At 44.2% G+C, this 20,043-nt stretch overlaps 1 protein-coding gene across 1 annotated transcript; it reads right to left on the bottom strand.

Annotated features, from left to right (window-relative positions):
* Positions 1-16,735: 16,735 nt before the first annotated feature.
* Positions 16,736-17,598, bottom strand: LOC123100180 (uncharacterized). The gene is made up of 2 exons (XM_044522143.1): positions 17,300-17,598; positions 16,736-17,185 (listed from the first exon to the last, which is right to left on the bottom strand). The coding sequence occupies exons 1-2, from the start codon at positions 17,382-17,384 to the stop codon at positions 17,010-17,012; spliced, it is 261 nt and encodes an 86-aa protein (XP_044378078.1). The 5' UTR covers positions 17,385-17,598; the 3' UTR covers positions 16,736-17,009.
* Positions 17,599-20,043: the final 2,445 nt, after the last annotated feature.

Below are 20,043 nucleotides of genomic sequence, written 5' to 3'. Positions count from 1 at the left end.
TTCCTGCTGCAGAGGCTTGGGGGCAAGCCTCATCGCAAGAAGGAGGGGGTGTCAAGGCCACAAGCAGCCCAATGCCAACATCCAGCAACGGACCGGCCTCGCCACCGGCTCGGTCCATCAGGCAGAGGCGGCCCAACCGCAAGACCAGCGGCCTCGAGTGGGTGTGACGCTGCCAGCTACTTAACGCGTCCTCACCCGCTGGAGCTAGGTATCCAGTGGATCAACGGCGAACCCGGCGGTGGCTCTTACCTTGCTTCGTCTGTTCCCAATTCGTGTATCCAACTCCAAGTCTGTAACCTCAAATTGCCACTGATTCGTGAGATAAACCAATAGATCAAGAGAGGAATAGCTGGTTTCTTACAATCCCACTGGCCTGGGCGGAGTCCCCACTGGTTCCCATCCCCATCTTGCCTCCGTCCTGCGTGCGTGAGATGCTGCATGAGGGAGAGGTGATACGACCTACAGGAAGTTCTCGCAGAGGTGCGAGCGGCCGCTCCAGGCGTAGTGGTTATGTGGCTCATGGCTCACTGACGATGCCTTCGGAGCGGAGGTCTATGCGGGTGAGTTTCGTCGGCGAGGCCCTCTTCCCTTCTTCCTACTATGTACGTCTTCTTCTCTGATTGGGCGTCGATCTGGGAAGGAGGCACGTTGCTAGCCACTCAGACACAACAGCGAATGGAGGCTGCAGTTGCGGGAAGCCTCTGACCTGTGTAGTCGGAAGTGGTGGTGCCGGTAGACAGCGGCCGGTGAGCTCGCGGTAGTGGCGCACGGCGTGGCACCAGAGCTCGCGCTCCGCAGCCAGGGCGACGACCAGCGAGAGGCACACGGCCGCACGAGCGACACTGTGGCGGCGAGCATGAGGCCACGGAGGGGCTCACACAGTGTGTCGCGGCGGTGCACATGACCCGTGGGTGGTGGGCGTCGACACAGCTCACATGTGATTCCGGCGCGACCATGCGGAGCTCGCGGTGTGTCGCCTGCTTTTGCGCCATCTGTGTGTGATGTTCGTGCTTCGGTTCATGCAGTCGAAGGATCATAGTATCCGTGACCTTCCATGGCGATTCGACTAATGGCGGCGGCACCACAACTGGTGTGTATGGTTGTCGGTCGCTGACAGAGGGATGCGACGGCCAGAGCACATGCAAAGGTGCGGCGACATGGACAGGACCACCGACTGGACGAGGTCATGCTGGTGCGCACAATGGCGAGGCTATGCGGTGATTGCTGTCATGCATGGAGGCAACCAGCGCATCCCTTGGTGATACATGCGCCTCGCCATGCCGTCCCAACGCTCGGACGCCTCCAACGTGCGAAGCCGCGACCATCAGGTTGTGTGCTGTCTAGCGGTCCCTGCGACTGGCCATCAACACCACGCGTCCTCGTTGTGGCTCGCTAGAGCTGCAGCTGCCGGGCCGACGCAGGAACAAACCAGCGGAGCTCTACCACTCGCATGACCAGCACGACATGCATGTCTTCGTTGTTGACTCGCGTCACCCATTGAAAGCCGCACGCATCGATGCCGGCCACCACAGCCACTCGACTGCCCGCAGGGCTTCGTTGTCGGATGGCTTGAAAAGGAGAAGCATCCGGGTGGTGAACTTGAATCTTATTTGTGTTCCAATTAACTATCCCACTTGGGCTTCCTTAAAAGAAAGGCTATCACATTTGTGGTGTAGAAGAAAAAATGTTTCACATATCACTTGCATCATTTCTTGATTCCACCACTTGTAGAAGGTGAGGAACCGGATGCTCGCTGTTCTCAGCCCAGGCATGGAATCAGTTTTGAACAAATCTGCCTCAAGTGCATTCATAGCTCATTGGTTCACAGTTTATTCAGCCCAGGCATGGAATCAGTTTTGAGCAAGTCTGCCTCATGTGCATTCATAGTTTTATACCCATGATTTTCATACATAAAAATATATTGGTGTTGTATATATGGCCCTTTTCATATTTATATTTATGTTCCAAGATCACATTTATATCAAACAGGCTATATCTTGCTTAAAATTAATTGTTTGCTATTTCTCCACACCCTTCGGATAGTCACAATTTCTTGAAGTGAAGGAAATGATTCTTTTTTTTAAATCAGCTCATATATTGATTTTCATATATAACAAGTGAAGGAAAAAAGTTCTTTATTCTAGCCCATGTTGATGTGTATGGCTCTGTGTGTTTTTACAATTCCTTACTGATGTAGTGTGAGGACCATACCGGCTGAAGAGCACCTAATTTAGTTACTTTGCGAGTCTGCGGGCCAATGGAGCCAATTTCCACTATAGAGTCTTCTCATCATGATTTCAGATTAATTATTTTCAGCAGCTATTCATTCATTTCATAGAATGTTTCTGTTACTAATTACATCATGTCTTGGATTGACTCAAGACAAATACTCAGCAATGCATGCCAAGATTCTAATAGGAATAAATTCAGTTCACTTCATATTTTCTGCATTTCATGCTTTTTGGACAACAGTATGGCAAGCAACTAATCGGGCATGGAAGGGATGTTCTTGGCTTATTTTTTAGTTCTCTGCCCAGTTAACATTCATGGATAAATCTCACTAAATTATTTTTAAGATCGTCGAACGAAATAGAACCTCAACATGCACGTCCTTAGGTTGAGACATAACAAGCCACCTGTAGGCCGCAGGCAACAATTTGCTAAGGCTTTGTACCACTTCATCACAGACATCAATCCTGCAAGAGGCTCCACTACCACTAGTAGAAAACAGAGCTTTGGTCTAGGCAGGGCAACCCATTAATCCCGTTTCACTCATGAACCGGGACCAATGGGGGCATAGGTCCCGGTTCATGAGGCCAGGGCGCGGGCCGGGCCTCGGCGGCCATTGGTCCCGGTTCGTTTGAGACCATTGATCCCGGTTCCAGACACAAACCGGGACCGATGGGCCTTGCTCCTGGCCCACCACCTTTAGTCCCGGTTGGTGTCTAGAACCGGGACCAAAGGTGTGTTTTTTTACCCAAACAAAACTATAATATTCTACAATAGCAAAAAGAATCAACTAAAAAGATTTAATAAAACTCTAATAGGAAAAGGAATCAACTAAAAAGAATCAATAAAAAATAAAATTTATGCAACTTCAATTATATAAAATTTATGCAACTGAAAAGAATCATTTGTAGTGCTTTTCAATTTCATGGTCATTTAGCTCAAAAATATGAGTGAATGCATGAAAAATAACAAATGAAGTCACAAAGGGTTGAAAATTGCTGATGTGGCTTTGAATGGTGCATTTTGAACACACAAAGAGTCTGGAGTTCAAATAAGTTCAAAAAATGAAATCCCTTTCTAACAGATGAGTTTTCGTCCGAAACCCTAATACTTCGAAAGAGATTGTCCGTTTTGTACACGAAGTGCATCCAGTTTTTGCCGTAACCCTCTCAACTTTTTATCACATGCTATGTGGGTGAAATGATGATAGCATGCCAACTTTCAACCTTTTCAGAGTTCATTTGTAGTGCTTTTCAATTTCATGGTCATTTAGCTCAAATATATGAGTGAATGCATGAAAAATAACAAATGAAGTCAGAAAGGGTTAAAAATTGCTGATGTGGCTTTGAAATGGTGCATTTTGAACACACAAAGAGTCTGGAGTTCAAATAAGTTCAAAAAAATGAAATCCCTTTGTAACAGATGAGTTTTCGTCCGAAACTCTGATACTTCGAAAGAGATTGACCGTTTTGTACACGAAGTGCATCCAGTTTTTGCCGTAACCCTCTCAACTTTTTAGCACATGCTATGTGGGTGAAATTATGATAGCATGCCAACTTTCAATCTTTTCAGAGTTCATTTGTAGTGCTTTTCAATTTCAGGGCCATTTAGCTCAAAAATATGAGTGAATGCATGAAAAATAACAAATGAAGTCACAAAGGGTTGAAAATTGCTGATGTGGCTTTGAATGGTGCATTTTGAACACACAAAGAGTCTAGAGTTCAAATAAGTTCAAAAAAATGAAATCCTTTGTAACAGATGAGTTTTCGTCCGAAACCCTGATACTTCGAAAGAGATTGTCCGTTTTGTACACGAAGTGCATCCAATTTTTGCCGTAACCCTCTGAACTTTTTAGCACATGCTATGTGGGTGAAATGATGATAGCATGCCAACTTTCAACCTTTTCAGAGTTCATTTGTAATGCTTTTCAATTTCATGGTCACTTAGCTCAAACATATGAGTGAATGCATGAAAAAGAACAAATGAAGTCAGAAAGGGTTGAAAATTGCTGATGTGGCTTTGAATGGTGCATTTTGAACACACAAAGAGTCTGGAGTTCAAATAAGTTCAAAAAATGAAATCCCTTTGTAACAGATGAGTTTTCGTCCGAAACCCTGATACTTCGAAAGAGATTGTCCGTTTTGTACACGAAGTGCATCTAGTTTTTGCCGTAACCCTCTCAACTTTTTAGCACATGCTATATGGATGAAATGATGATAGCATGCCAACTTTCAACCTTTTCAGAGTTCATTTGTAGTGCTTTCCAATTTTAGGGTCATTTAGCTCAAAAATATGAGTGAATGCATGAAAAAGAACAAATGAAGTCAGAAAGGGTTGAAAATTGCTGATGTGGCTTTGAATGGTGCATTTTGAACACACAAAGAGTCTGGAGTTCAAATAAGTTCAAAAAATGAAATCCCTTTGTAACAGATGAGTTTTCGTCCGAAACTCTGATACTTCGAAAGAGATTGTCCGTTTTGTACACGAAGTGCATCTAGGTTTTGCCGTAACCCTCTCAACTTTTTAGCACATGCTATATGGATGAAATGATGATAGCATGCCAACTTTCAACCTTTTCAGAGTTCATTTGCAGTGCTTTCCAATTTCAGGGTCATTTAGCTCAAAAATATGAGTGAATGCATGAAAAAGAACAAATGAAGTCAGAAAGGGTTGAAAATTGCTGATGTGGCTTTGAATGGTGCATTTTGAACACACAAAGAGTCTGGAGTTCAAATAAGTTCAAAAAATGTAATCCCTTTGTAACAGATGAGTTTTCGTCCGAAACCCTGATACTTCGAAAGAGATTGTCCGTTTTGTACACGAAGTGCATCCAGTTTTTGGCGTAACCCTCTCAACTTTTTAGCACATGCTATGTGGCTGAAATGATGATAGCATGGCAACTTTCAACCTTTTCAGAGTTCACTTGTAGTGCTTTTCAATTTTAGGGTCATTTAGCTCAAAAATATGAGTGAATGCATGAAAAATAACAAATGAAGTCAGAAAGGGTTGAAAATTGATGATGTGGCTTTGAATGGTGCATTTTGAACACACAAAGAGTCTGGAGTTCAAATAAGTTCAAAAAATGAAATCCTTTTGTAACAGATGAGTTTTCATCCGAAACCCTGATACTTCGAAAGAGATTGTCCCGGTTGGTGGCACCAACCGGGACCAATACCCACCTTGTCCTGGCGGTGGCTAAAATTTAGTCCCACCTCCCTAGTTGAGAGGGACTCGCAGCGGTTTATAAGCCCTGAGTGCAGACACGAAGAAATGTGAAGGAGAGGCGCAATGCTCACCTGCACGTTGCTTAGCTCCAGGCCTTGTGGAAATGGTGTAGACTGCATGGAGCTAACCAAAGTGCAGGTGAGCATTACGCCTCTCCTTCATTTTTAATAACGTACTTTAACTCCATTCGATGTTCAACCCTATTATATAAAATTTATGCAACTAAAATTATCAAAGTATTTTCTGTTCAGAACATTAAAAGCAAAAAGAATTTTCATAACAAACTTTTTTTGTTAGAAACTTTAATAGCAAAAAAATTATCATAAAATAAAATAAATAAGTAGAAACAAAATAAAATAAATAAGTAGAAACAAATAAACTTTAATAAATAAGTAGAAACAAAATAAACATTAATAAATAAGTAGAAACAAAATAAAATAAAATAAACTTTAATAAAATAAATAAGTAGAAACAAAATAAATTAAATTAAACTTTAATAAAATATATAAATAGAAACAAAATAAAATAAAATAAACTTTAATAAAATATATAAGTAGAAACAAAATATAATAAATTTAATAAAAAAATGCCACCTAATGGGCCACCACGGCCTGAATACGACTAGAAACCCATCAATGGGCCAGGATTCAGGCCCGCAGAAGGCCCAGTAGGCCCACAGGCACAGCAGTATTAGATTAGGCCCATAGGCCTGCAATTCAGAGGAGTTCGAGAAGGAAGAGGCAGCGGAGCTTATCAACTGGGGTGCGGCGCTCTCAACTGGCGAGGTGGGACTAAACTCCCACCACCACGCCACTGTGCAGGGTCTTCGGTCCCGGTTGGTAGCACCGACCGGGACTAAAGGCTGGAATTGGTACCGGTTCTTGGCAAGAACCGGGACCAATGGCCCCCTTTAGTCCCGGTTAGTGCCACCAACCAGGACCAAAGGTCTCTGTTTCCTGCCCTTTGGGCTGCTGAAAAGAGGCCTTTGGTCCCGGTTGGTGGTACGAACCGGGACCAAAGGGGTGCATTCGTCCCAGTTCGTGCCAAGAACCGGGACTAAACCTTCATGTATATAAGGAACACTTCTGAAAATTTTGGTTTTCATCTTGCAGTTTGCCCCTGACAACGCGCGTGGACCTCCTCGACGCTGCCAGGCTGCCGGACGTCGTCACCCCGGCCCCGGAGCCCACGCCGACGCCATCCGCCGCCCACGACGTTGTCGTCCGCTGCCCACGCCGTCGCCGTCGCCGTCGCCCGTGCCCCCGCGCGCCTCGGATCCTGCACGCCGACGCCGTCCACCGCCCCCACCGTCACCGTCGTCGATGCCCTCGCCGCCCCCGCCGTCGCCCTCGCCAGCCGGCCCCGCTGTGAGCCGCCGCCGCCCTGGCTCTCTTTTTTCATTTTTTTTCATATTTGTATTTTTCCCATGTATATATACTAGTAATTTGTACAGATTATTATGTATAGTCACAGGACTGAATCATTAAATTATAGGGCACCTATGTTTTGGTAAATTTTTCATGTAATCTTGAAATGGATATTTCTGTAGTCTCTTCACTTTAAATTACAGAGTAACAATTTTCTATATGAAGAATGCATTAGGCAAAACCTTTACTTTTTTTAAATTTTCTATTTGAACGTTTCTTTAAAAAAACCAAGCAATACTACTTTATTTGAACATTCTCTGATTTAGGTTAGTGCATTAGATGTTAGGTTAGTGTGCATTTTAGGTTAGTTGAATTAGATGTTTTTAGTAAGTGTTTAATAGAATTAGTTAGAGAAATAATAGAACTAGTTAAACTAGTTTATTTTTAGTAAGTACTACTTTATTTTATTTATAGTAAGTGCTTAGTTGAACTAGTTGATTTAATAAAACTAGTTTATTTTACTATAGAAGTAGTTTATTTTTAGTAAGTACTACTTTATTTTATTTATAGTAAGTGCTTAGTTGAACTAGTTGATTTAATAAAACTAGTTTATTTTACTATAGAAGTAGTTCATTTTAGAAAGATAATTAAACGATATTTCGGGTTGACTTTAAGTCTATCGAGGCTCCACCATATATGAGAGGACGAAGAATCCCGACTGTTGTCGTGGGGGTCGTTTCTTTTCCTTATCCTTGTGCTAGACCTTTGTTATGCACTAGGGGAAGGAGGAGTACCGACCATCACCGACGGTCGCAAATGTCAGAGAGGAATCAGTGAGGAGAGTCTCCACCATATATGAGAGGACGAAGAATCCCGACTGTTGTCGTGGGGGTAGCTTCTCCTTCGTTCCCGTGTGCTAGACAATTTGGTGTAATGCACTCGGGAACGAAAGGAGGAGCTACCATCACCGACGGTCGAATATATACACCACGTGAGCTGAGAGTTTTCAAGAAAAGACTCGACAGATAGATAGTCAACCCGTGATGAATAATAATGATCTAATTTAGTTTTTGTAGTACATATATTTAATTCTACAAGTTTAATCTTTGAATTATGAACATAGAAAATGTCGTACTCGGACGACGAAAGTCTCCCCGGGGAGTGCGACTGGTGCAACGACGACCGAGGTCTGTGCGACAGGCCTCACCTGGACGAAGATCGGCGCTTTAGCACTAAGCTCCAGGAGACCTTCGATGTTGAAACGGTACGCAACGACGACAAGTGTTTTTTTCGTAATTAATTAAGCACGACTTCAACTATTTCAACGTGTATTTTTCATCTTTTACAATTTGACTAGCTTATCCCATACCATGCAAGACGCTATGTCTTGGAGAGGATAGGTTTTGAAGACCATGAAAGTTTCGAAACAAAAAAATCACCTAAGGACCCATCATGGTATGGATTTTGAAGTAAATCTGTACAATTCTCAGAGCATAACCCATTTTGGTTGCCCAAATTGGGAAGCACTTTGTAATATGTATGGTTTTTATGAGGATATGCTTGTCACCATGGATCTTGGTGATCCTGACATCGAGCAAGACAATATGGACATTTGGGTCCTTGTTGATAGGCTTCCAATTCTACCGCTATGTGAGTTTCTCAAACATAGTTATTAACTAATTTATATTGTTTATTTCAAAATAGTTGACAGCGTATTTCCATTGATAGGTTATTTTCATTCTTCAAACAATGTGCGGAAGATGGTAGACAAAACCCACTACACCGATGGCTCCGAATTAACTTATCAGGAGAAAAATCATCTGATTACATTTTGTACTGAACTTGAGAATTACAATACCTATTATCATACTCCTCCAAATTATGGTTAATATGTGCCACTAGTGCACGTGTTGAACCACGGTAACTTCCATGGAGATACCCTGGTAAGATTTTTTACTATTATGACATCCGTGCATCTTTTGCATACTTCTAAAACTAGTACATCATTGCTAACTACGAAGTTATTACTATATTTTTCAACAGAAAATCCTGATGGATTGTGTGCCTCATTTGATGTATCAGAATGGTCGCCTTGATGTTTTAAACATACAGCCAGGTCATCCTACGAATCTCACCTGTCCATACCGGATTTCTAAAACCGGTGAACACATGGTAAACCAAGAATGGAAAAAATGTATGGACAGTAGTAAGGAGATTCTTGGAAGCAAAAGGAAGCGAAGCGCAAGAATTGGAGACAGGATGATCTCCATTCTCCATAATGGAGAGTCAGGGCCTATATTGTTTTATGCTATTTTACCTTAAAGAAGGTATTTAGGTCCTACCTAATACTCATGATCATGTGCTAAGAACAATTAAGTAGGGTTGGTTCGATGACTATAAGGATGATGATCGTATGACTTGTTATTAATGACAAGTAAAAGTTGTATGATGATGATTAGTAGGACTTGTTATTATGATGATGCATGATGCGAGCATGAAGAGTTATTATATATCAGTGGGTGAAATGAATATGGATTGGATTGAAGTGAAGGCAACATGTGGTGCATATCGAAAGTAATACTAATCCTAACTTGATCAAGTTAGGATTAGTATTACTTTCGACATGCATCACATGTTGCCTTCACTTCAATCTAAGCCATGTTTAGACATAGCAGTAGCGCTGGTAAACCAAGCACGGAGATAAGAGAGGACACTTCTCTCTATTAGCTAGCTAACACCCTAAATTAACCCCCCAAAACCCCCTAAACCCCCTTTCAAAAAAACAAAAACCTCAGCTCCTGCCAGCTGCTGACGCGTGGATGCCTTTTGGTCCCGGTTGGTGCTACCAACCGGGACCAAAGGCCCTCCTGCATGGGCTCACCGCAGCGGCCACGTGAAGGCCCATCTGTCCCGGTTGGTATAAGAACCGGGACTAAAGGTATGGGGCTTTAGTACCGACCCTTTAGTCCGGTTCCTGAACCGGGACAAATGGGCCTCTAGAACCGGGACAGATGAGCCTTTTTCTACTAGTGTACAATGTTTTAAGCCAGAAATGAATATGATGCGCTCAATCTTATTAGAAAAGTGCCAACTCATCCCTCCTAATATGCACCACACATGGTGACAATAAATGTATCATTTCTGATTTGCTTCTATGCATGACTTCTTTTTTATTACAACCTTATTCACATATGTCGCTTACTTTAAATTAAGATTCATTGTATACAAACAAAGACACCACCAATATATATGTACATAACGTATCGACTAGGCCTATAAGAAGAGGCTCACCTTCGATCGGTCCCAGTGGCAGTGTACGTTGGCCACGGTATCGACTAGGCCTATAAGAAGAGGCTCACCTCCGTCCCAGCGGCAGTGCACGTTGGCCACGGTAGTCATCTACACGCCCTGAACGGCCCGGCGCAGCGGCTTGAGGACACCTCGAAGCTCCCGTCGTCGCTGCGGCGGTTCGGCCTCAAACCTGGTCCTAGGTGATACAGATCGTGTTGCAATCGCCGGCTGAAGGACACCTCTTGGGTTGGCACCCTTCAGTCAGTATGTATAATGCATGGCTGCAATAAATATACCCCTTTTCCACCTTTTATTACTAGACTCATCGCATATACTCTTTCTGAGTTCTAGCTATGAACGATTCTATCGTTACAACTACAACAGTGCCTTTTACGATCCACTTCAATACGAAGTATTGAAGGGCGCGGCGTGTCGCCGCGCAAGCTATGCTAGGGAACCTCTAGAACCGGCTGCACCGAGCATTGTTCCGTGCGTGCTGGCCATTACCACCACTCCACTTGACGGCGGAGAGTTCTAGAAGCCTTTCAAAGACGCCCAAAATCCCTCTCTCTGTGTGCGCATGCATGCGCATTAAACGTGGTTGAGCGGCCATAATGATGAAGCTTGATCCTTGCCACGCAGAACTCTATGATGTATCTTTGCCGTTTTTCTGTTACTAGTTTATTCCTCTTCTGTACTTGGATCGATGTAGTGATGGTTTGCTTTATACTCCCTCCGTAAACTAATATAAGAGTGTTGATCTAAACGCTCTTATATTAATTTACAGAGGGAGTAATATAAAGCGGGGAAACTTTTTTTCTTAATTATGAAGCTTTTGTCGCCTACCAATACAAAACTACCGGACAAAATGTGCCTGTCAGAGTGGTCAACACAGATGAATTGGCTGGTCAGTGATGTCTATCAAGAGGGTCTCAGAGGAAAGTCATCGCCGATTGGTCATATTGACAGTACCGGTCAGTGATGATTACTGATGGCTTTGATAGCTTGGAGCTGCACTGCTAGCAGAGAGTTACAGAGAGCTGAACCATGATCGCGTGCTAGCTGAGATTTTTCCTTCCCGGTGCAAGCCCAATTTACAATGGGTATATACCAAAACCACAACTTAATACACGTTCAGACTTCAGAGAGTTGTGAGCTGAACCATGATCAGTGTCGTATCAATTTTGGCCTTTTGCAGCTTTCCATCGGAATAAGCTGCCGACACACGAGTATAAAAATATCGGTCACATAGCAACGTATCTGACCGTTGTCGCGTCTCTGTCGACCCCGGACGGCTATAGTGGCTCTGTTCTGTGGCTAAAGTAGAGTATGGCGCTATGCAGCCTATGCTTCTTCTTTTTCGAATGAATATGCAGCCTATGCTGTTTGGAGAGGTACGCTCGAGTTGTTTGCTTACGTGGGAGAGTATTAAACACACGAAGCATCTTAGTAAGTGCACATCTGAATGGACAAGTCAAGGACAGCGGTTTTAACGTATTTCACCGTGACTTCCGAGTTTAAGTGTGGAATATTCGGTCGGAGGAATAGACTGATCCTTTTAGCGGTCGCAAAATTTTCGTCTTGTGGATAAAGAAACACAGTGCGTTGATATTATTTCTCGTCACCATGAGTGGCGATATTATGATCACTCACTTTCTGCTCAGTGAAATGGTGGGGACGCATGCATGCAGCGCGTGCCACCACCTGGAAATCTCAAAAGAAGAGGCCACGCAATAAAACAAAAGGTACAGTATTATGACCTCATAGTGGACCAACATATCTATGATTAAAATCATGAATATCGGCAAATATTATGTGTCAGCCATCCGTATTAACAAACTCTATGCTACTCCCTTCGTTCCTAAATATAAGTCTTTATGGATAAAGAAATATAGTGAGTTGATATTCATCACGCTACGTGTAATTTCTCGTCATCATGAGTGACGATATTATGATCACTCACTTTCTCGTCAGTGAAATGGTGGGGACGCATCCACGCGGCTCGTGCCACCACCTGGACATCTAAAAAGAAGAGGCCGCGCGATAAAACAAAAGGTACAGTATCATGACCTTATAGTGGACCAACATATCTATGATTAAAATCATGAATGCCTGCAAAAAGAAAATATTATGCGTCGGCTGTCCGTATTAACAAACTCTATGCTACATAATAAGTCAAGAAAAAACCAGGTACTATGAAATGTAAACAGAATTTCTTATAGTAGTAGTACTAGTAGAGAACAAAAAGACTTGTCAAGTTCAAAGGCATATACGGAATGGCCTTTTGTTGTTTTACGGCAGCAGACACCAACAGTTAGCAGTGTGCTCTCTCCAACCAAGAATAGCCTGGAAAACTAATAAAGTTCTCCCAATCATATCGTCAATTTAGCCCCTTTAGGGCTTGTTCGATTGCAACAAAATTGAAGAGGATTCAAGTGGATTGGGGTGGATTAAATCACATACAAGTCAAAATCTCACTCAATCCCCTCCAAACCTCTCCAATCCCTCCAGAAGAGGTTTAACCGAACAAGGTCTTACTGGGAACAAAACAATGTACGGGGGAAAACGTGCCAAGTTGCACCAATTTCCCTTTTTTTCGCGAAGTCACTAGTCGGAAATAAGATGTGATGACAAAGCCATATATTGAGATGATATTAATGAGCTACTGGCAAATTCACGCTGTGCTAGTCTCCAGCAGGAAGCTGAAACCAATATCTAATGTACAGAGCAACATATACTCCTATCTCTGAATAATGTACAGGCGGACCTATTGTGACAAACACTTTTTGTCACGAAAGTGTTTTGTTTGTACTGTTAGTCTCGGTTAGGCATATGTTCATATTTGTCCACATGACATCACTGCTACAAATACATCAGATAAATCATATGTAGGGCAGCTCATATGGCTATTGTATTGAACATATTTTTTTAGAGAAAAATATACTTTTCGTCCCTCAATTTTCGATGGAGTCTAGATTTGGTCCCTCAACTTCGAAACCGGACAACTTGCACCCCCAACTACCGAAACTGGACAAGATTCATCCCTGGTCTTGGCTTTAAACGGTTTTGGTGCTGATTCACCCCGGTTTTGACCGGTGCGGACTTAAATACGTGTATATATTTCAAATGTGTGAAAATTTTGAAATTCATGTACTTTTTTCAAATCTGTGTAATTTTTCACGTTCGCCTAAAAATTCAAATTCACATACCTTTTTGAAATCCACGTAATTTTTTCAAATTAGCATACTTTTTCTAGTCCACGTTTTTTCTCAAATCTGCATACTTTTTCAAGTTCATGTACTGCTTTCAAATCCGTGTACTTTTTTCAAATCCAGGAATTTTTGTAGAAAGTACGCGGATTTGAAAAAGCCACGTGAACTTGAAAATAGTATGCGGACCTGAAAAAATAAACGGATTCGAAGAAAGTACACGAATTTGAGACGAAACACGGTCAAAACCGGGGAAAGTCAACACCAAAACCGGTCAAAACCGTGTCCAGGGACGAACATTGTCCAGTTTTAGTAGTTGAAGGTGCAAGTTGTCCGGTTTCGGAGTTGAGAGACCAAATCTAGATTCTGCCAAGAGTTGAGGGACGGAAAATATACTTTTCTCTTTTTTTTTAAGATGAAGTGATTACAACTTTGACTACTGCCATGAACCCGTAGTTCAGGGGCCGGACTTCTCACAACTCATCTTGGAGCACGAGCATCGAGGTTGGTGACGACGTTGTACTCCATTGTACATTAGGCTTGCACTTAATAAGTTGCGATCAGTGTACTCCATTGTATATTAGGAGTACAACATAATAGACGTTCAGACTTCAGAGATTGAGAGCTGAACAATGATCAGTGTCGTATTAGTTTTGGCCTTTCGCAGCTTTCTATTGGAATAAGCTGCCGACAGACGAGTTCACGAGTATGAATATCGGTCACATAGCATATTAACATACCTGACCGTTGTCGCGTCTCTGTCGACCCGGACGGCTATAGTGGCTCTGTTCTGTGGCTAAAGTAGAGTATGGCGCTATGCAGCCTATGCTTCTTTTTTTCGAATAAATATGCAGCCTATGCTGTTTGGAGAGGTACGCTCGAGTTGTTTGCGTACGTGGGAGAGTATTAAACACACGAAAGAGGTGCACATCTGAATGGACAAGTCAAAGACAACGGTTTTAACGTATTCCACCGTGACTTCCGAGTTAAAGTGTGGAATATCCGGTCCGATGGACAGGCTAGATGGTCCTGTTAGCGGTCGCAAATCTTTTGGTATGTGGATTCAGAAATATAGAGTGAGTTGATATTCATGTGTCCTTTAGCGTGTTTCTATCAACTAGTATGTCTGATCTGTATGGCAATTGGTCACTCACTCTTCTCCTCAGTGAAACAATCCGCTCGTGCCTCCACCTGGAAATCTAAAAAGAAGAGGCCACGCAATAAAACAAAAAGGTACACTGTCATGACCGCATAGTGTAGCAACATATCTAAGCTTCCGTATTAACAAACTTTGCTACTCTCTTCGTTCCTAAATATTTGTCTTTTTAGAGATTTCAAATGAACTATCACATACGGATGTATATAGACATATTTTAGAGTGTATATTCACCCATTTTGCTCCGTATGTAGTCACTTGTTGAAATCTCTAGAAAGACAAATATTTAGGAACGAAGGGAGTACTTAATAACTCGAGAAAAAAAACAAGGTTCCCGGGAAAAAAAGAGAAAAGAACAAGGTAATATGATATATAAGTAAAAATTCCTTATACTAGGGAACAAAAGACTTGTCAAGTTCAAAGGCATATACGGAAAGGATTTTGTTGTTTTGCGGCAGCAGCCACCAACAGTCAGCAGTAGTGCTCTCTCCAACCAAGAATAACCTCGAAAACAAATAAAGCAGCCCCACCCATCGTGTCTAATTTTTCTTTGCTATAAAGGTTTATTTCCACAGTCATAGTTTCCATTTGTTTCCGGGGGGAAACGTGTCAAGTTGCACCAATTTCAATTTTCTTTTCTTTTCGCGAGGCCACTAGTTCTAAACAAGAAATCGCGACAAAGCTATATATTTGAGATGATATTGACGAGCTACTGGCAAATCCCACGCCGTGCTAGTCTCCAGCAGGAGGCAGGTTAGGTTGCCCGTTGAGTACACACCAACCATTATCTAATGCTTTTCTTTCAGAAAGAACCAGGAACAATCCTAGTAGCACACCACAAGGCCGAAAGCCTAATTAAAAGACAGCTGATATCAGCGCAGATTTAGTCCGAAGGTGCGCCGTGCGCACGGTCGAATAATCGTACAGAATACAGTACTCCATTATCCCAACCTGACAGAAACTCGTGTGGCAGCAGCATCCGCGTAGAATCGCGGCACCGACAGAAGCCACTGGTCGGATAGGGCGGTTCAGCATCAAGAAGCAGGAACGGCCTCCTCTACTTTGTCTACGCTAAAGGCGCCTCAAAAGTCAGTCCAGCGGTCGACCGAAAGCCCCGCCTTTTCCTTTTCCATTTTTCTAGAGGAATACTTACGGCTTAAGCTACTGCTGCTTAAAGACGCTAAGGCTGGTCATAGTGCTGGTCATAGGGGGAGTAACTTAGCAAGTAACATAGCGCATTTCAAGATAAATTTGCTTATATGGCATATAGTTAATGAGGAGAGAGGTGTTTGAAGTAACATAAGGCTGGTCACAATGGGCAGGAACATAAGCTAGTAACCTACACAGTTTCCTATACTATCTCCATAGTGGGTAGGAACATGTATGTAGTGTCATGCAGCGATGTATTTATTAGGATATAGACTCATTGTTTCTTGGAGTGTGTGATGTTCCGGTAATTTAGCTAGTTACCACAAGCACCTCTCTCTTCATTAAATATGTACCACATAAGCAAACTTGTATTGGAGTGTGTGATATTACTCCTAAGTTCCTGCCCATTGTGACTAGCCTAATATGTTACTGTAACATAACGCAACTCAAAGCAAAATAAGTCTATAATGTAATAAATGCAATCATCTATGATACTACTTGTATGTTACTTTGCACTATGAAGGTAGTAACAAAGACTAGTGTCATGCATATGACACTAGTCTAAGTTACTTCCCACTATGACTAGCCTAAATAGATTCCTTGGTCGACAGCCATTGCAGTCATCTTAGGTTAGTTGAAGTGCGGTTCACGGGAGATTGTCAGATAGATATTGGTTGGAGGCAATTATTATCGGTTGTTTTGCGTCCGGTACAGTGTCTGTGTGGTGTGGTGATCGGATCACCGGAGGCGTTGATGATGGGCAATGAAAACTACAGCACGGCGCATCGGGCTCGTATGGAGACGGACGGGTCAGGAGTCAGGACTGAGACGTCAAAATCTTGGTGCTACTAATTAATTGGTAGGTCGGCAGAAATAACTTTCCAACCAACAACTGGGTCTAGGATATTCCAGTCCAGTGGAGCATCAAACCTGATGAGTTCCCTGAACCCGAGGGCACCTTGCTGATAGTAGGGTTTGTCTATATCTGAAGCCTGAACAAACAGGGCTGCGGAACACAAAGGATTGACTGAAGTTTTCATTCGCATGCTGAATATTTCTAGTAGATCAAAGTGTGCAAGGAAAGCAAAGAAGAAAGGAGACGTGTAATATGTATTCGAACGAAACAGCTCTGTTCATTCACATACCCCAGAGGTATCACCCATCTACATGCGGATCGACCGGATACACGGGGAGGAATGGAGTACACCTCAGAGCCCCAAGCAGCGTACATACAGCGGCGGTAGCAGAGGAAAAAGATCGAGAACCCATGGAAGGGAAGGGAAGGTCAATACAGATCAAGAAGCTAGATTAACCAGGACACAAGACCAAGCAGTAAGCCGCAAGCAAGCAAGCAAGCGGCGGCCCCCGGTCGACGGTCCCAGTCTAGATGTCCCGGCAGAGGCGGAGCCTGTCGGCCCACGGCCGCGGCTGCCGGAAGCTGCTGTGGCGCCTGGTCGCCGGCGCCGGCGGCGCCGACGCGGTGCGGCTCAGCATCTCCCACATCACGCGCACGTCCTCGTACTCGCACGTGCTCACCTCCTGCCGGAGCCTCCACAGCCCTGCAACCAAAAAAGCAACCAGCGACGCCGGAGTCAGCCCAGGACTAGGTGGACCGACGAGGGAAGCCTCTGCAGCATGTGGCTGAACGGTGAGCTAGCGGCGGGCGGCCTTACCGGACTGGCGCACACCGAAGCGGGAGGCGACGCCGAGCCACGCCCTTCGCACCGGCAGCACGAGGCGCTCCCACCAGCAGCCCATCGCCGGCGGCGGGCGGTCGTCAGATACTCAGATATGCACCGCCGTAGACAAAAGACCAGACCCTCAGAGGCACCGCTTCTAGTCAGTCCTCTTCGCACTGCCGGTTATGACACCGGGGTCTCCGGCCCTCTTCTGGGCGCTCGTATTTGTACACGCGGGGCGGGGGTGGAAGCCCGGGCACGCACGCACGCGCCGATGCTTCGATTTTCCAGGACACTGACGTTCCGGACCGACGCGGTGGTCTATGGTGGGGCCGTGGTGCAAGCGACGGGGTAGCGGACGCGGGTGGTGGGAGTTTGTTAACGGGGGGCGGCCGGCACGTGCCGGAATGCCGTAGGCGGCGTGCCACACGTAGGCGCGGGGTCCTGATAAAGCGCGGCCCCTGGCAGATTCACATATCCGCACTGCTGTCAGTGGGGGTATGTGGCGGGCGGTTGAGCGGTGGTTACGTACGGGGCGTGCCAGTGGATGGAGTTAGGTCGCCCGCGCGAGCCCAGCTCTTGGGTCCTTGTCACCTGCTGCTGCTAGTAATTCGCAACGGCGAGATTTTTTATTTGTTGCTGACGGGTTTTCCAGATACTCCGTTCCTAAATGTAAGTCTTTGTAGAGATTTCACTAGGTGGACTACATACGGTGCAAAATGAATGAATCTACACTTAAAATGCATCTATATACATCCGTATGTGGTTTATAGTGAAAACTCTACAAAGACTTATATTTAGGAACGGAGGGAGTATTTCTTATTCATCAACACTGATTTTTATTTGTTGATGATGGGTTTTCCAGATATTTCTTATTCATCGTCGATCCATGACGATGCACTGCCTCGTCACTCGGCATGTGTGGCGCAACGGCAGAGCTCGAGGGTAGAGTAATTTGGTCAACGTTGATGGCTAAAGATGAGCTGCGATGGTTATTTTAAAGCTCCGGTGCATCACTGTTGGATGAATCTAGGTCTTTCGACTGCGGATGTTAGATAACTCTCTGCTAACCAAATGTCTGACTGTATTGGCGCTTCGGGATGGTGCGTCATGATTTTCTTTTAACACGATACTACCATAGACGCTCATTTATACACACATACTTCTATGAACGTACATGCACGTACATTTGATCTTTATGAGCACCTCTAAGTTACTGAGCTCACACAACAGCTTAGATTGACGAAGGCACCACAAAACCGTGGCATGGTCCTGAGTTGATCCCGGCCCTAAAGCCAATGCTAACTTACATATTTTGGTTAGGGTTTAAATCGGCAATGACCGCGAAACCCTCTTTTAAAAAGATAGATGGATCGGAGGACGTACGATAGGTAAAATCACCCCATTTGTTTGGATCAAAGTAGCGCCTAGAAAAGATCAACACAAAGCTTGTGGCCGATGGGATCCCCAATAACAACAGTTGGGTCAGGGATATTGGTGGCGCTCTAAGCATGCGTGTTCTGATCCAGTACAACAATATCTGGGATGAGGTGTCAGCGATCAAAGTTAATACCTTCCCGGAGGATGTGTTCTCTTGGATCTGGAGTAGTAGTAACTCGACATGCATGGCGCAAGAGTTAGGCGCTACAGTGCCCGAGTGGCGGCTTGCGGTGATCAGTGTCATGCTGTTGTCTTCTCCCTCTGAATCCCCCTTGCCAAGTCGATTCTTTTCATGATCTACTCGCTCTGCCGTTTTACCCCTTCAGCTCATCTCTCCTTCATTCTAATCTTCTAGGATGGTCTCGACTTGCTTCCGCTGCTGTGTTTTTGCCCCCAATCTTTGTTGGGCATCGATGTTTTTCCCCGATCTCGGTATTTACATTTGTAGTCCATCATCCGCTGCCTCCCTTTTGTGCATCATCTCTGTGCCCCGCATCTATATCCATCCTCTTCTGCTAATTTTCTCAGTTTCATCTGAATCCTTTGTTTCTCTGTTTTGTTTCTGTTTCGACGACTGCCATCTCTCTCCCTGCCTCCAACCTACCCCCCCTTTCTTAGCTTATATTCCAGAATCCTGTAGGTTATTCCTTTCCACCTATCCTCAGCCTTTCTAGTTCGTTTAGCTCTATACGGAGATCTTCAAATCATATAGACTCTTTTTTCCTGTTGAATTCAAGGAGAGAGTGCATCTCTCATTCTAAATTCTCAGAATCCTCAAAATAGTCTCGAATATTTTTGGGCAAAGGTTAACATGTTCCTGGATCCAGGGACATAATTTGAAGCCCAAGTCAGATCGTCCTGTATGGATCCAAGAAAAAAGAGCTCCTTTCCGGTTGTAGATCCAGATGTGGATACGAAGGCAATGGAGGAACCATCTAGCATTGGTCGCCTTCAACGCTACATTCACCTCCATCCTTCTCGATACCGATGTTTCCATCTTTGCATCAACCTCAGCTCCCGCCCTGCGCTGCCTAAAACGTCAACATCCGTGGCGGTGCCTCCGTCATTGGCGCCTCTGCAACAGGATCTCCAATCCAACAGGGAAGGAAGTATCGTCGTCCTAAATTCAGGTTCAGAGCAGGATTTCTCTCTATGGAGAGGGTAGAATGACCGCATGACGATAGGACGTAGGCTACCTGCGGCAAAGGTCGAGCAACATCGACAAAGCAGATCCGGCGTCTGATAACCCACAAATATAGGGGATCGTTTGTAGCCTTCTTCGATAAATAAGAGTGTCG

The sequence above is a fragment of the Triticum aestivum genome, chromosome 4D (genome assembly GCF_018294505.1).
Source record: "Triticum aestivum cultivar Chinese Spring chromosome 4D, IWGSC CS RefSeq v2.1, whole genome shotgun sequence".
NCBI classification, from domain to species: Eukaryota; Viridiplantae; Streptophyta; class Magnoliopsida; order Poales; family Poaceae; genus Triticum; species Triticum aestivum.
This window is presented reverse-complemented; position numbering and strand designations above follow the sequence as displayed.

Bases quoted from the DNA above. Each gene is read 5' to 3' on its own strand.
- LOC123100180 (XM_044522143.1), bottom strand. From the start codon at position 17,384: ATGGGCTGCTGGTGGGAGCGCCTCGTGCTGCCGGTGCGAAGGGCGTGG. The intron at 17,186-17,299 runs GTAAGGCCGCCC...TTTTGGTTGCAG, and splicing joins CTTCGGTGTGCGCCAGTCCG to GGCTGTGGAGGCTCCGGCAG.